Source organism: Oncorhynchus mykiss, chromosome 14 (genome assembly GCF_013265735.2).
Source record: "Oncorhynchus mykiss isolate Arlee chromosome 14, USDA_OmykA_1.1, whole genome shotgun sequence".
Lineage (NCBI taxonomy): Eukaryota > Metazoa > Chordata > Actinopteri > Salmoniformes > Salmonidae > Oncorhynchus > Oncorhynchus mykiss.
This window is the reverse complement of record NC_048578.1, coordinates 40,751,613-40,769,380: the sequence shown is the minus strand read 5'-3', so window position 1 is coordinate 40,769,380 and position 17,768 is coordinate 40,751,613. Positions and strand designations below refer to the sequence as shown.

Below are 17,768 nucleotides of genomic sequence, written 5' to 3'. Positions count from 1 at the left end.
TATCTATCATAATCATCAGAGTTGTGTTGTATCTATCATAATCATCAGAGTTGTGTTGTATCTATTATAATCATCAGAGTTGTGTTGTATCTATCATAATCATCAGAGTTGTGTTGTATCTATCATAATCATCAGAGTTGTGTTGTGTTGTATCTATCATAATCATCAGAGTTGTGTTGTATCTATTATAATCATCAGAGTTGTGTTGTATCTATTATAATCATCAGAGTTGTGTTGTATCTATCATAATCATCAGAGTTGTGCTGTGTTGTATCTATTATAATCATCAGAGTTGTGTTGTATCTATCATAATAATCAGAGTTGTGTTGTATCTATCATAATCATCAGAGTTGTGCTGTGTTGTATCTATTATAATCATCAGAGTTGTGTTGTATCTATCATAATAATCAGAGTTGTGTTGTATCTATTATAATAATCAGAGTTGTGTTGTATCTATTATAATAATCAGAGTTGTGTTGTATCTATCATAATCATCAGAGTTGTGTTGTATCTATCATAATCATCAGAGTTGTGTTGTATCTATCATAATCATCAGAGTTGTGCTGTATCTATTATAATCATCAGAGTTGTGTTGTATCTATTATAATAATCAGAGTTGTGTTGTATCTATTATAATCATCAGAGTTGTGTTGTATCTATCATAATCATCAGAGTTGTGTTGTATCTATCATAGTCATCAGAGTTGTGTTGTATCTATCATAATCATCAGAGTTGTGTTGTATCTATCATAATCATCAGAGTTGTGTTGTATCTATCATAATCATCAGAGTTGTGTTGTATCTATCGTAATAATCAGAGTTGTGTTGTATCTATTATAATCATCAGAGTTGTGTTGTATCTATCATAATCATCAGAGTTGTATCTATCATAATCATCAGAGTTGTGTTGTGTTGTATCTATTATGATCATCAGAGTTGTGTTGTATCTATCATAATCATCAGTGTTGTGTTGTATCTATCATAATCATCAGAGTTGTGTTGTATCTATCATAATCATCAGAGTTGTGTTGTATCTATCGTAATAATCAGAGTTGTGTTGTATCTATTATAATCATCAGAGTTGTGTTGTATCTATCATAATCATCAGAGTTGTATCTATCATAATCATCAGAGTTGTGTTGTGTTGTATCTATTATAATCATCAGAGTTGTGCTGTGTTGTATCTATTATAATCATCAGAGTTGTGTTGTATCTATCATAATCATCAGAGTTGTGTTGTATCTATTATAATCATCAGAGTTGTGTTGTATCTATCATAATCATCAGAGTTGTGTTGTATCTATCATAATCATCAGAGTTGTGTTGTATCTATTATAATCATCAGAGTTGTGTTGTATCTATCATAATCATCAGAGTTGTGTTGTATCTATCATAATCATCAGAGTTGTGTTGTATCTATCATAATCATCAGAGTTGTGTTGTATCTATCATAATCATCAGAGTTGTGTTGTATCTATCATAATCATCAGAGTTGTGTTGTGTTGTATCTATCATAATCATCAGAGTTGTGTTGTATCTATCATAATCATCAGAGTTGTGTTGTATCTATTATAATCATCAGAGTTGTGTTGTATCTATCATAATCATCAGAGTTGTGTTGTATCTATCATAATCATCAGAGTTGTGTTGTATCTATCATAATCATCAGAGTTGTGTTGTATCTATTAAAATCATCAGAGTTGTGTTGTATCTATCATAATCATCAGAGTTGTGTTGTATCTATCATAATCATCAGAGTTGTGTTGTGTTGTATCTATCATAATCATCAGAGTTGTGTTGTATCTATCATAATAATCAGAGTTGTGTTGTATCTATTATAATCATCAGAGTTGTGTTGTATCTATCATAATCATCAGAGTTGTGCTGTGTTGTATCTATTATAATCATCAGAGTTGTGTTGTATCTATCATAATAATCAGAGTTGTGTTGTATCTATCATAATCATCAGAGTTGTGCTGTGTTGTATCTATTATAATCATCAGAGTTGTGTTGTATCTATCATAATAATCAGAGTTGTGTTGTATCTATTATAATAATCAGAGTTGTGTTGTATCTATTATAATAATCAGAGTTGTGTTGTATCTATCATAATCATCAGAGTTGTGTTGTATCTATCATAATCATCAGAGTTGTGTTGTATCTATCATAATCATCAGAGTTGTGCTGTATCTATCGTAATAATCAGAGTTGTGTTGTATCTATTATAATCATCAGAGTTGTGTTGTATCTATCATAATCATCAGAGTTGTATCTATCATAATCATCAGAGTTGTGTTGTGTTGTATCTATTATAATCATCAGAGTTGTGCTGTGTTGTATCTATTATAATCATCAGAGTTGTGTTGTATCTATCATAATCATCAGAGTTGTGTTGTATCTATTATAATCATCAGAGTTGTGTTGTATCTATCATAATCATCAGAGTTGTGTTGTATCTATCATAATCATCAGAGTTGTGTTGTATCTATTATAATCATCAGAGTTGTGTTGTATCTATCATAATCATCAGAGTTGTGTTGTATCTATCATAATCATCAGAGTTGTGTTGTATCTATCATAATCATCAGAGTTGTGTTGTATCTATCATAATCATCAGAGTTGTGTTGTATCTATCATAATCATCAGAGTTGTGTTGTGTTGTATCTATCATAATCATCAGAGTTGTGTTGTATCTATCATAATCATCAGAGTTGTGTTGTATCTATTATAATCATCAGAGTTGTGTTGTATCTATCATAATCATCAGAGTTGTGTTGTATCTATCATAATCATCAGAGTTGTGTTGTATCTATCATAATCATCAGAGTTGTGTTGTATCTATTATAATCATCAGTGTTGTGTTGTATCTATCATAATCATCAGAGTTGTGTTGTATCTATTATAATCATCAGAGTTGTGTTGTATCTATCATAATCATCAGAGTTGTGCTGTGTTGTATCTATTATAATCATCAGAGTTGTGTTGTATCTATCATAATAATCAGAGTTGTGTTGTATCTATCATAATCATCAGAGTTGTGCTGTGTTGTATCTATTATAATCATCAGAGTTGTGTTGTATCTATCATAATAATCAGAGTTGTGTTGTATCTATTATAATAATCAGAGTTGTGTTGTATCTATTATAATAATCAGAGTTGTGTTGTATCTATCATAATCATCAGAGTTGTGTTGTATCTATCATAATCATCAGAGTTGTGTTGTATCTATCATAATCATCAGAGTTGTGCTGTATCTATCGTAATAATCAGAGTTGTGTTGTATCTATTATAATCATCAGAGTTGTGTTGTATCTATCATAATCATCAGAGTTGTATCTATCATAATCATCAGAGTTGTGTTGTGTTGTATCTATTATAATCATCAGAGTTGTGCTGTGTTGTATCTATTATAATCATCAGAGTTGTGTTGTATCTATCATAATCATCAGAGTTGTGTTGTATCTATTATAATCATCAGAGTTGTGTTGTATCTATCATAATCATCAGAGTTGTGTTGTATCTATCATAATCATCAGAGTTGTGTTGTATCTATTATAATCATCAGAGTTGTGTTGTATCTATCATAATCATTAGAGTTGTGTTGTATCTATCATAATCATCAGAGTTGTGTTGTATCTATCATAATCATCAGAGTTGTGTTGTATCTATCATAATCATCAGAGTTGTGTTGTATCTATCATAATCATCAGAGTTGTGTTGTATCTATCATAATCATCAGAGTTGTGTTGTGTTGTATCTATCATAATCATCAGAGTTGTGTTGTATCTATCATAATCATCAGAGTTGTGTTGTATCTATTATAATCATCAGAGTTGTGTTGTATCTATCATAATCATCAGAGTTGTGTTGTATCTATCATAATCATCAGAGTTGTGTTGTATCTATCATAATCATCAGAGTTGTGTTGTATCTATTATAATCATCAGAGTTGTGTTGTATCTATCATAATCATCAGAGTTGTGTTGTATCTATCATAATCATCAGAGTTGTGTTGTGTTGTATCTATCATAATCATCAGAGTTGTGTTGTATCTATCATAATAATCAGAGTTGTGTTGTATCTATTATAATCATCAGAGTTGTGTTGTATCTATCATAATCATCAGAGTTGTGCTGTGTTGTATCTATTATAATCATCAGAGTTGTGTTGTATCTATCATAATAATCAGAGTTGTGTTGTATCTATCATAATCATCAGAGTTGTGCTGTGTTGTATCTATTATAATCATCAGAGTTGTGTTGTATCTATCATAATAATCAGAGTTGTGTTGTATCTATTATAATAATCAGAGTTGTGTTGTATCTATTATAATAATCAGAGTTGTGTTGTATCTATCATAATCATCAGAGTTGTGTTGTATCTATCATAATCATCAGAGTTGTGTTGTATCTATCATAATCATCAGAGTTGTGCTGTATCTATTATAATCATCAGAGTTGTGTTGTATCTATTATAATAATCAGAGTTGTGTTGTATCTATTATAATCATCAGAGTTGTGTTGTATCTATCATAATCATCAGAGTTGTGTTGTATCTATCATAATCATTAGAGTTGTGTTGTATCTATCATAATCATCAGTGTTGTGCTGTGTTGTATATATTATAATCATCAGAGTTGTGTTGTATCTATCATAATCATCAGTGTTGTGTTGTATCTATTATAATCATCAGAGTTGTGTTGTATCTATCATAATCATCAGAGTTGTGCTGTGTTGTATCTATTATAATCATCAGAGTTGTGTTGTATCTATTATAATCATCAGAGTTGTGTTGTATCTATCATAATCATCAGAGTTGTGTTGTATCTATTATAATCATCAGAGTTGTGTTGTATCTATCATAATCATCAGTGTTGTGTTGTATCTATTATAATCATCAGAGTTGTGTTGTATCTATCATAATCATCAGAGTTGTGCTGTGTTGTATCTATCATAATCATCAGAGTTGTGTTGTATCTATTATAATCATTAGAGTTGTGTTGTATCTATCATAATCATCAGAGTTGTGTTGTATCTATCATAATCATCAGTGTTGTGTTGTATCTATTATAATCATCAGAGTTGTGTTGTATCTATCATAATCATCAGAGTTGTGCTGTGTTGTATCTATTATAATCATCAGAGTTGTGTTGTATCTATCATAATCATCAGAGTTGTGTTGTATCTATTATAATCATCAGAGTTGTGTTGTATCTATCATAATCATCAGAGTTGTGTTGTATCTGTCATAATCATCAGAGTTGTGTTGTATCTATCATAATCATCAGAGTTGTGTTGTATCTATTATAATCATCAGTGTTGTGTTGTATCTATCATAATCATCAGAGTTGTGTTGTATCTATTATAATCATCAGTGTTGTGTTGTATCTATCATAATCATCAGAGTTGTTTTGTATCTATTATAATCATCAGAGTTGTGTTGTATCTATCATAATCATCAGAGTTGTGTTGTATCTATTATAATCATCAGAGTTGTGTTGTATCTATCATAATCATCAGAGTTGTGTTGTATCTATCATAATCATCAGAGTTGTGTTGTATCTATTATAATCATCAGTGTTGTGTTGTATCTATCATAATCATCAGAGTTGTTTTGTATCTATTATAATCATCAGAGTTGTGTTGTATCTATCATAATCATCAGAGTTGTGTTGTATCTATTATAATCATCAGAGTTGTGTTGTATCTATCATAATCATCAGAGTTGTGCTGTGTTGTATCTATTATAATCATCAGAGTTGTGTTGTATCTATCATAATAATCAGAGTTGTGTTGTATCTATCATAATCATCAGAGTTGTGCTGTGTTGTATCTATTATAATCATCAGAGTTGTGTTGTATCTATCATAATAATCAGAGTTGTGTTGTATCTATTATAATAATCAGAGTTGTGTTGTATCTATTATAATAATCAGAGTTGTGTTGTATCTATCATAATCATCAGAGTTGTGTTGTATCTATCATAATCATCAGAGTTGTGTTGTATCTATCATAATCATCAGAGTTGTGCTGTATCTATCATAATCATCAGAGTTGTGTTGTATCTATCATAATCATCAGAGTTGTGTTGTATCTATCATAATCATCAGAGTTGTGTTGTATCTATCATAATCATCAGAGTTGTGTTGTATCTATCATAATCATCAGAGTTGTATCTATCATAATCATCAGAGTTGTGTTGTGTTGCATCTATTATAATCATCAGAGTAGTGCTGTGTTGTATCTATTATAATCATCAGAGTTGTGTTGTATCTATCATAATCATCAGAGTTGTGTTGTATCTATTATAATCATCAGAGTTGTGTTGTATCTATCATAATCATCAGAGTTGTGTTGTATCTATCATAATCATCAGAGTTGTGTTGTATCTATTATAATCATCAGAGTTGTGTTGTATCTATCATAATCATCAGAGTTGTGTTGTATCTATCATAATCATCAGAGTTGTGTTGTATCTATCATAATCATCAGAGTTGTGTTGTATCTATCATAATCATCAGAGTTGTGTTGTATCTATCATAATCATCAGAGTTGTGTTGTATCTATCATAATCATCAGAGTTGTGTTGTGTTGTATCTATCATAATCATCAGAGTTGTGTTGTATCTATCATAATCATCAGAGTTGTGTTGTATCTATTATAATCATCAGAGTTGTGTTGTATCTATCATAATCATCAGAGTTGTGTTGTATCTATCATAATCATCAGAGTTGTGTTGTATCTATCATAATCATCAGAGTTGTGTTGTATCTATTATAATCATCAGAGTTGTGTTGTATCTATCATAATCATCAGAGTTGTGTTGTATCTATCATAATCATCAGAGTTGTGTTGTGTTGTATCTATCATAATCATCAGAGTTGTGTTGTATCTATCATAATAATCAGAGTTGTGTTGTATCTATTATAATCATCAGAGTTGTGTTGTATCTATCATAATCATCAGAGTTGTGTTGTATCTATCATAATCATCAGAGTTGTGTTGTATCTATTATAATCATCAGAGTTGTGTTGTATCTATCATAATCATCAGAGTTGTGTTGTATCTATCATAATCATCAGAGTTGTGTTGTGTTGTATCTATCATAATCATCAGAGTTGTGTTGTATCTATCATAATAATCAGAGTTGTGTTGTATCTATTATAATCATCAGAGTTGTGTTGTATCTATCATAATCATCAGAGTTGTGCTGTGTTGTATCTATTATAATCATCAGAGTTGTGTTGTATCTATCATAATAATCAGAGTTGTGTTGTATCTATCATAATCATCAGAGTTGTGCTGTGTTGTATCTATTATAATCATCAGAGTTGTGTTGTATCTATCATAATAATCAGAGTTGTGTTGTATCTATTATAATAATCAGAGTTGTGTTGTATCTATTATAATAATCAGAGTTGTGTTGTATCTATCATAATCATCAGAGTTGTGTTGTATATATCATAATCATCAGAGTTGTGTTGTATCTATCATAATCATCAGAGTTGTGCTGTATCTATTATAATCATCAGAGTTGTGTTGTATCTATTATAATAATCAGAGTTGTGTTGTATCTATTATAATCATCAGAGTTGTGTTGTATCTATCATAATCATCAGAGTTGTGTTGTATCTATCATAATCATTAGAGTTGTGTTGTATCTATCATAATCATCAGTGTTGTGCTGTGTTGTATATATTATAATCATCAGAGTTGTGTTGTATCTATCATAATCATCAGTGTTGTGTTGTATCTATTATAATCATCAGAGTTGTGTTGTATCTATCATAATCATCAGAGTTGTGCTGTGTTGTATCTATTATAATCATCAGAGTTGTGTTGTATCTATTATAATCATCAGAGTTGTGTTGTATCTATCATAATCATCAGAGTTGTGTTGTATCTATTATAATCATCAGAGTTGTGTTGTATCTATCATAATCATCAGTGTTGTGTTGTATCTATTATAATCATCAGAGTTGTGTTGTATCTATCATAATCATCAGAGTTGTGCTGTGTTGTATCTATCATAATCATCAGAGTTGTGTTGTATCTATTATAATCATTAGAGTTGTGTTGTATCTATCATAATCATCAGAGTTGTGTTGTATCTATCATAATCATCAGTGTTGTGTTGTATCTATTATAATCATCAGAGTTGTGTTGTATCTATCATAATCATCAGAGTTGTGCTGTGTTGTATCTATTATAATCATCAGAGTTGTGTTGTATCTATCATAATCATCAGAGTTGTGTTGTATCTATTATAATCATCAGAGTTGTGTTGTATCTATCATAATCATCAGAGTTGTGTTGTATCTGTCATAATCATCAGAGTTGTGTTGTATCTATCATAATCATCAGAGTTGTGTTGTATCTATTATAATCATCAGTGTTGTGTTGTATCTATCATAATCATCAGAGTTGTGTTGTATCTATTATAATCATCAGTGTTGTGTTGTATCTATCATAATCATCAGAGTTGTTTTGTATCTATTATAATCATCAGAGTTGTGTTGTATCTATCATAATCATCAGAGTTGTGTTGTATCTATTATAATCATCAGAGTTGTGTTGTATCTATCATAATCATCAGAGTTGTGTTGTATCTATCATAATCATCAGAGTTGTGTTGTATCTATTATAATCATCAGTGTTGTGTTGTATCTATCATAATCATCAGAGTTGTTTTGTATCTATTATAATCATCAGAGTTGTGTTGTATCTATCATAATCATCAGAGTTGTGTTGTATCTATTATAATCATCAGAGTTGTGTTGTATCTATCATAATCATCAGAGTTGTGCTGTGTTGTATCTATTATAATCATCAGAGTTGTGTTGTATCTATCATAATAATCAGAGTTGTGTTGTATCTATCATAATCATCAGAGTTGTGCTGTGTTGTATCTATTATAATCATCAGAGTTGTGTTGTATCTATCATAATAATCAGAGTTGTGTTGTATCTATCATAATCATCAGAGTTGTGCTGTGTTGTATCTATTATAATCATCAGAGTTGTGTTGTATCTATCATAATCATCAGAGTTGTGTTGTATCTATCATAATCATCAGAGTTGTGTTGTATCTATCATAATCATCAGAGTTGTGCTGTATCTATCGTAATAATCAGAGTTGTGTTGTATCTATTATAATCATCAGAGTTGTGTTGTATCTATCATAATCATCAGAGTTGTATCTATCATAATCATCAGAGTTGTGTTGTGTTGCATCTATTATAATCATCAGAGTAGTGCTGTGTTGTATCTATTATAATCATCAGAGTTGTGTTGTATCTATCATAATCATCAGAGTTGTGTTGTATCTATTATAATCATCAGAGTTGTGTTGTATCTATCATAATCATCAGAGTTGTGTTGTATCTATCATAATCATCAGAGTTGTGTTGTATCTATTATAATCATCAGAGTTGTGTTGTATCTATCATAATCATCAGAGTTGTGTTGTATCTATCATAATCATCAGAGTTGTGTTGTATCTATCATAATCATCAGAGTTGTGTTGTATCTATCATAATCATCAGAGTTGTGTTGTATCTATCATAATCATCAGAGTTGTGTTGTATCTATCATAATCATCAGAGTTGTGTTGTGTTGTATCTATCATAATCATCAGAGTTGTGTTGTATCTATCATAATCATCAGAGTTGTGTTGTATCTATTATAATCATCAGAGTTGTGTTGTATCTATCATAATCATCAGAGTTGTGTTGTATCTATCATAATCATCAGAGTTGTGTTGTATCTATCATAATCATCAGAGTTGTGTTGTATCTATTATAATCATCAGAGTTGTGTTGTATCTATCATAATCATCAGAGTTGTGTTGTATCTATCATAATCATCAGAGTTGTGTTGTGTTGTATCTATCATAATCATCAGAGTTGTGTTGTATCTATCATAATAATCAGAGTTGTGTTGTATCTATTATAATCATCAGAGTTGTGTTGTATCTATCATAATCATCAGAGTTGTGCTGTGTTGTATCTATTATAATCATCAGAGTTGTGTTGTATCTATCATAATAATCAGAGTTGTGTTGTATCTATCATAATCATCAGAGTTGTGCTGTGTTGTATCTATTATAATCATCAGAGTTGTGTTGTATCTATCATAATAATCAGAGTTGTGTTGTATCTATTATAATAATCAGAGTTGTGTTGTATCTATTATAATAATCAGAGTTGTGTTGTATCTATCATAATCATCAGAGTTGTGTTGTATCTATCATAATCATCAGAGTTGTGTTGTATCTATCATAATCATCAGAGTTGTGTTGTATCTATCATAATCATCAGAGTTGTGTTGTATCTATCATAATCATCAGAGTTGTGTTGTATCTATCATAATCATCAGAGTTGTGCTGTATCTATCATAATCATCAGAGTTGTGTTGTATCTATTATAATAATCAGAGTTGTGTTGTATCTATTATAATCATCAGAGTTGTGTTGTATCTATCATAATCATCAGAGTTGTGTTGTATCTATCATAATCATTAGAGTTGTGTTGTATCTATCATAATCATCAGTGTTGTGCTGTGTTGTATATATTATAATCATCAGAGTTGTGTTGTATCTATCATAATCATCAGTGTTGTGTTGTATCTATTATAATCATCAGAGTTGTGTTGTATCTATCATAATCATCAGAGTTGTGCTGTGTTGTATCTATTATAATCATCAGAGTTGTGTTGTATCTATTATAATCATCAGAGTTGTGTTGTATCTATCATAATCATCAGAGTTGTGTTGTATCTATTATAATCATCAGAGTTGTGTTGTATCTATCATAATCATCAGTGTTGTGTTGTATCTATTATAATCATCAGAGTTGTGTTGTATCTATCATAATCATCAGAGTTGTGCTGTGTTGTATCTATCATAATCATCAGAGTTGTGTTGTATCTATTATAATCATTAGAGTTGTGTTGTATCTATCATAATCATCAGAGTTGTGTTGTATCTATCATAATCATCAGTGTTGTGTTGTATCTATTATAATCATCAGAGTTGTGTTGTATCTATCATAATCATCAGAGTTGTGCTGTGTTGTATCTATTATAATCATCAGAGTTGTGTTGTATCTATCATAATCATCAGAGTTGTGTTGTATCTATTATAATCATCAGAGTTGTGTTGTATCTATCATAATCATCAGAGTTGTGTTGTATCTGTCATAATCATCAGAGTTGTGTTGTATCTATCATAATCATCAGAGTTGTGTTGTATCTATTATAATCATCAGTGTTGTGTTGTATCTATCATAATCATCAGAGTTGTGTTGTATCTATTATAATCATCAGTGTTGTGTTGTATCTATCATAATCATCAGAGTTGTTTTGTATCTATTATAATCATCAGAGTTGTGTTGTATCTATCATAATCATCAGAGTTGTGTTGTATCTATCATAATCATCAGAGTTGTGTTGTGTTGTATCTATTATAATCATCAGAGTTGTGTTGTATCTATTATAATCATCAGAGTTGTGTTGTATCTATCATAATCATCAGAGTTGTGCTGTGTTGTATCTATTATAATCATCAGAGTTGTGTTGTATCTATTATAATCATCAGAGTTGTGTTGTATCTATCATAATCATCAGAGTTGTGCTGTGTTGTATCTATTATAATCATCAGAGTTGTGTTGTATCTATCATAATCATCAGAGTTGTGTTGTATCTATCATAATCATCAGAGTTGTGTTGTATCTATCATAATCATCAGAGTTGTGTTGTGTTGTATCTATTATAATCATCAGAGTTGTGTTGTATCTATTATAATCATCAGAGTTGTGTTGTATCTATCATAATCATCAGTGTTGTGTTGTATCTATCATAATCATCAGAGTTGTGTTGTATCTATCATAATCATCAGAGTTGTGTTGTATCTATTATAATCATCAGAGTTGTGTTGTGTCTATCATAATCATCAGAGTTGTGTTGTATCTATCATAATCATCAGAGTTGTGTTGTATCTATCATAATCATCAGTGTTGTGTTGTATCTATCATAATCATTAGAGTTGTGTTGTATCTATCATAATCATCAGAGTTGTGTTGTATCTATCATAATCATCAGTGTTGTGTTGTATCTATCATAATCATCAGAGTTGTGTTGTATCTATTATAATCATCAGAGTTGTGTTGTATCTATCATAATCATCAGAGTTGTGTTGTATCTATCATAATCATCAGAGTTGTGTTGTATCATAATCAGTGATTTAGTCCAATTTGTCACAAAAATGTGCTGCCGAAGGAACAGAGCTTGTTGCCTTTAGGCATTACTGATCCATATTATGTGGTAAATGTGTGGTGATTGGTTGAAATTGTTTTCCCTCTTTTTTTAGTGCAGTGATCGGTCAATTTTCTCCAATAATATTGTGATGATTTGACTGTGATTGGTCCATCCTGGAGGGACTGAGTAACCTTGTGTTGTGTGTGTGTGATTGACAGGGGGGCTTCAGCATCGAGGCGGGTCGTCGCTGTAGCTCGGGAGAGGGTCAATTCACCTTCATGTCTAAGCACGCTCCTCAGATCTACAAAGCAATGGAAGATGCTCTTACTCTGCACAGCGAGATGGAGAATGAAGACACCAAGACCTCTATCCAGCCTCCTAGCAACTCATCGTCTCCTCAACTTCCTCATTCTTCCACCTCCACTCACCCTCCACATAACTCATCGTCTCCTCAACTTCCTCATTCTTCCACCTCCACTCAACCTCCACATAACTCATCGTCTCCTCAACTTCCTCATTCTTCCACCTCTACTCACCCTCCTATCAAACACAGAGTCCACACCCGCACCGACCTATCAGACAGACCCACTGCCCCTCCTCTACCAATGAGAAACAACCTCTTACACAGCCCTCCAATCATATCTCCTGTTACTGAACAGGTTCCGGGGTCTGAGCCAATGGCTGACTCTGATTGTGATCTGTATGCCACTATAGAGGACCACCTCCTCCCCAGAATGAAGCACCCGCCAGCCCCACTCAGGATGCAGCACAGCCTGCATCTCTATGAGGAGGAAGAGGAGGAGGAGAGGTGTCACTCCCTGGATACCGTCGACCTGAACAAACTGAGGCTGGGGATGGGGCTGGGAGAGGGGTCTCCTTATTACAACCTGAGAAGGGGTATTACTGGGAGGACAGAGGAGGAGGAGGAGGAGGAGAGGGAGAGTATGGTGGGTAGCTCACAGTGTATCTATGCTTTAGTGAACAAGCCCTCTGAGACCCAACCACTGTCTATGGCCTGGTCCCTGCCTCAACCCCAAACCCAGTCCCGGTCTATGCCAAACCTCTCCCGCCTGCAGGCCCAGGCCCAGCTACAGGGGGAAGAAGAGATGGGCTCGGGGGGCTCCATCACCCCCAACCAGGACCCTATCAGCTTTAAACAGAAGCTCTCTGACATCCTGGGTAAGGATCTGGCTAAGTTCCAGCAGCCCCTACCCCCCCTGGCCACAGTGACACCAAGAGGCAGTGAATACTAATGTCTACCGTTACTAAAAGACTTGTGACTGTTATACCAGCTCTATCAGAACTAGAAGACATGGGGAGGGGACTGTTATGCCAGCTCTATCAGCTCTATCAGAACTAGAAGACATGGGGAGGGGACTGTTAAACCAGCTCTATCAGAACTAGAAGACATGGGGAGGTGACTTGTGACTGTTATACCAGCTCTATCAGCTCTATCAGAACTAGAAGACATGGGGAGGTGACTGTTATACCAGCTCTATCAGAACTAGAAGACATGGGGAGGTGACTTGTGACTGTTATATCAGCTCTATCAGCTCTATCAGAACTAGAAGACATGGGGAGGGGACTGTTATACCAGCTCTATCAGAACTAGAAGACATGGGGAGGGGACTGTTATGCCAGCTCTATCAGCTCTATCAGAACTAGAAGACATGGGGAGGGGACTGTTATACCAGCTCTATCAGAACTAGAAGACATGGGGAGGGGACTGTTATGCCAGCTCTATCAGCTCTATCAGAACTAGAAGACATGGGGAGGGGACTGTTAAACCAGCTCTATCAGAACTAGAAGACATGGGGAGGTGACTTGTGACTGTTATACCAGCTCTATCAGCTCTATCAGAACTAGAATACATGGGGAGGTGACTGTTATACCAGCTCTATCAGAACTAGAAGACATGGGGAGGTGACTTGTGACTGTTATATCAGCTCTATCAGCTCTATCAGAACTAGAAGACATGGGGAGGGGACTGTTATACCAGCTCTATCAGAACTAGAAGACATGGGGAGGGGACTGTTATACCAGCTCTATCAGAACTAGAAGACATGGGGAGGGGACTGTTATACCAGCTCTATCAGAACTAGAAGACATGGGGAGGTGACTGTTAAACCAGCTCTATCAGAACTAGAAGACATGGGGAGGGGACTGTTATACTAGCTCTATCAGAACTAGAAGACATGGGGAGGGGACTGTTATACCAGCTCTATCAGAACTAGAAGACACGGGGAGGGGACTGTTATACCAGCTCTATCAGAACTAGAAGACATGGGGAGGTGACTTGTGACTGTTATACCAGCTCTATCAGCTCTATCAGAACTCGAAGACATGGGGAGGGGACTGTTAAACCAGCTCTATCAGAACTAGAAGACATGGGGAGGTGACTTGTGACTGTTATACCAGCTCTATCAGAACTAGAAGACATGGGGAGGGGACTTGTGACTGTTATACCAGCTCTATCAGAACTAGAAGACATGGGAAGGTGACTTGTGACTGTTATACCAGCTCTATCAGAACTAGAAGACATGGGAAGGTGACTTGTGACTGTTATACCAGCTCTATCAGAACTAGAAGACATGGGAAGGTGACTTGTGACTGTTATACCAGCTCTATCAGAACTAGAAGACATGGGGAGGTGACTTTGAGTGCCTGAAGAACTGCCAGTATTAAAAGTGCACAATTTAATCAAAAGTGTAATTGTGTGCATTTGTAAATTGCATTTATTTCAGCATTTAGCCTAGAAATCCCCCCAACCTCTCTACACCCCCTGGTCCCAGTGAAGCCAAAAATACAGTGGCTGTAATTATCACTACTAGGACTCTATCCCTACCTAATCTCATCTACCCAGAACAATATCATGTAAGTTATGTAGTCTGTTCACAAGACATGCTACGAGAGAAGGAAACCAACCAGCATTATTCAAAATATAGGATTCCATCAAAAGTGTTGTGTGTGCATTTGTAAATTGCATTTTTATTTCAACATTTACATATTATGGATGTATCTCTTGCATTAAATTAAAATATATTGAAACAACATATTGAGTTGACTAAAAGAAGGTGATACATTTATTTCCCATGCCAATAAAGTCCTTGGAATATACAGTGTTGAAGCTGTTGAAATTAAATCAGACAGAGTGAATTACTCTGGAAAATGTAGGAAAAAAAACCGTTCTAAATATTTATCTACCAAATAAAAAAACGTTGTTTTTTTCTCAATCAAAAACTATTCTTGGAAGAAAACAAATAACAATAGATTAATATCAAAGTATTTTTGTTTATATATATATTTTTTAATTATTATTAGATATGCATGCCATCAAACCGCGAAACCAAGTGTTCCAGATGCATTTAGTCAATAAAGTGCTAAAAAGGAAGGAAGTGAAGAAGGAAGTGAAGAAGGAAGTGAAGTCCCGATGAGAAGTCATATTATCAGGCCTTGTTTAAACACACAATGAAGTCTTCAATATCACACAGTAGGCTAGCTCTTTTTATTTTACAGTGTTGATATCTAATAAATACATATGGTATGATGAAACATCCCTCCCTATGAGTAAAACCTTGTTGAAAATACAACATTTTCAACGTCTTGTGTTCACGGGGATATTCGTGGTCTTGACTAAATGTCGGCTAGACTACCGTTTTAATCTAACCCAGAACGTTATTAAACGTTTCAAGATGAGCTCCAAACAGAGTTTGGGGAACATTTCAATTACAGTCAATTCGGGAAGGAAAGTAAACCAAATTCTGATGCCAATGTTTCCCAATGTTGCCCTGCTGCTTACCGAATTGGAATTACTTCCTGAATTCAAAATTAAATTGACCCCAACCCTGGTGTCCATTTATAATAAATAAATATGGCATGATGAGACAAGTGTTCTTGTCTAAATGTAGCTGAGAGTAGGCCTAGACTACCGTCTCAATCTGAACCAGAATATCATTCAACATTTCAAGGTGGGCTACGTGGTTCTATTTTGGTGTCCGTTATTGTCTTCTAAAACACAGACAGTTTATATAAAATATTAAAGGATCCGTATGAAAACCTCTCCTCAAAGAGTTCCTGTTGTCACTCTAAATGGTCACCGTCTACCGGCCTGTCCGTCCTCAAAGTCACTGTAATGCGACGACTCTCCATCACTCCCGTTAGAAGTGTTAGACACCCTCTTATTCCCCGATCCTAGATCAGATTTAGGCGCAGACAGAATGATGAGGTGACCGACGGGGCCATTGTTCTCCTGTTCTCCGACCAGTCTCTTGTTCTGAGGCTGCGGGGAGGGGGAGTCCTGCAGGGTGTTGCTGATCCCAGTCATCCCGCCGCCACCCCGCAAGGGCTCTGGAGAGAGAGACCCCAGAAGGTTCCTCCTATCCGGGATGAGGTGGTCTATGTCTGGTGAGGCGCATCCACTCCGCGACCCTCCCCGGCTCTCTGGCTTCACCACCCCGATGAGCAGCTCCGACAGCTCCTGGATGTAGATCTGAGCCATCTGGAGAGTGTCATACTTGGACAATTTATTATTATCGGACGGGATCACACTCCGCAACGTGTCAAACGCCTTGTTCAGCCCGTGCATCCTCCGTCTCTCCCGGGCGTTAGCCGCGACTCGCCGGTGTTTCTGCGGGCCCGGGTGGTGGCCCTGCTGCGTACCGTTTCCTCCCTCTCCCTGGTCCCCAGGTACTGTATCCATGTCCATCTCCATCGTGACACCACTGTCCGTTAGTTTACTCACCGACATGAGTTTCTCCAGTGAGATATCCATGGAGCCGCTGTGCGCGTAATGGCCCGTATCTCTGGTTGAGTATAGAGACTGCCCTCTAGGAGATGGTACCCTGGTTCTGGATGCGAGAGGCTCCAGTTTAGACTGTTCCATCAGGGGGAAGTCCTCGCCTGTGTAGTCTGGCCAGCCGGACAGTTCTGTTTTCGCTGTCATGACGGCTACAGACATCCACGACTTGGTTGGAGAGGTGTGGTGAGTTATTTTGCTACTTCTTAGATAACCAATATTTGGAAAGCACTGGAACGTGTCTTGAATATTCAGCGGTAAGAGTCGGTTGAAGAGTTAGGAGGAGTATCAGAGGGGGGAAAAAAAAGTGAACTTTAAAAATAAAAAAATCCACCAAAACCAGGTTTGGACAGCGCTGCAAATGTGTCTATCTTCAATGACCAAGGACCGCACTAACAGTTGACTCACTTGTGACGCAATCTCCTGTCTGTCACCTCTGGATCCTGGCGGATCCTTCACTACTATATCCCCGTCCACCCAACCCCGCCCAAGGAGGCACACAGGTTTGGATGGCACAGCCAATGGCGTGGGTTGCCTCTTCCCAACAAAAGAAAACAATTTGCTGTCAATCTCAACTTTTTTTTCCTGCAAATGTTGTGCATTGTAACTCAACCCCGATGTTGTTGATATTTGTCTTCACTTGGCATCCGAGGTCATTTATTATGCTGAAGACGTTTCGTTTATGTCTTGGGAGGAAATCGTTTTATTTTTCATTTTTCAT

The 17,768-nt window shown here is 34.9% G+C and overlaps 2 protein-coding genes across 2 annotated transcripts in view; one reads left to right on the top strand and one right to left on the bottom strand.

The window, feature by feature from the left end:
- Positions 1 to 15,325, top strand: part of dok3 (docking protein 3) — a 59,389-nt gene extending 44,064 nt beyond the window's left edge. Inside the window, exon 6 of the mRNA XM_036943547.1 lies at positions 12,471 to 15,325. Coding sequence (XP_036799442.1) covers positions 12,471 to 13,505 — 1,035 coding nt within the window. The 3' untranslated portion in view covers positions 13,506 to 15,325. The remainder of the gene's footprint in view (positions 1 to 12,470) is intronic.
- LOC110489244 (protein atonal homolog 1-like) lies at positions 15,317 to 17,500 on the bottom strand. The gene has a single exon (XM_021561883.2). The coding sequence runs from the start codon at positions 17,207 to 17,209 to the stop codon at positions 16,346 to 16,348; it is 864 nt and encodes a 287-aa protein (XP_021417558.1). The 5' UTR covers positions 17,210 to 17,500; the 3' UTR covers positions 15,317 to 16,345.
- Positions 17,501 to 17,768: the final 268 nt, after the last annotated feature.

Coding starts and splice junctions, on each gene's coding strand:
- LOC110489244 (XM_021561883.2), bottom strand. CDS start 17,209: ATGTCTGTAGCCGTCATGACAGCGAAAACAGAACTGTCCGGCTGGCCA.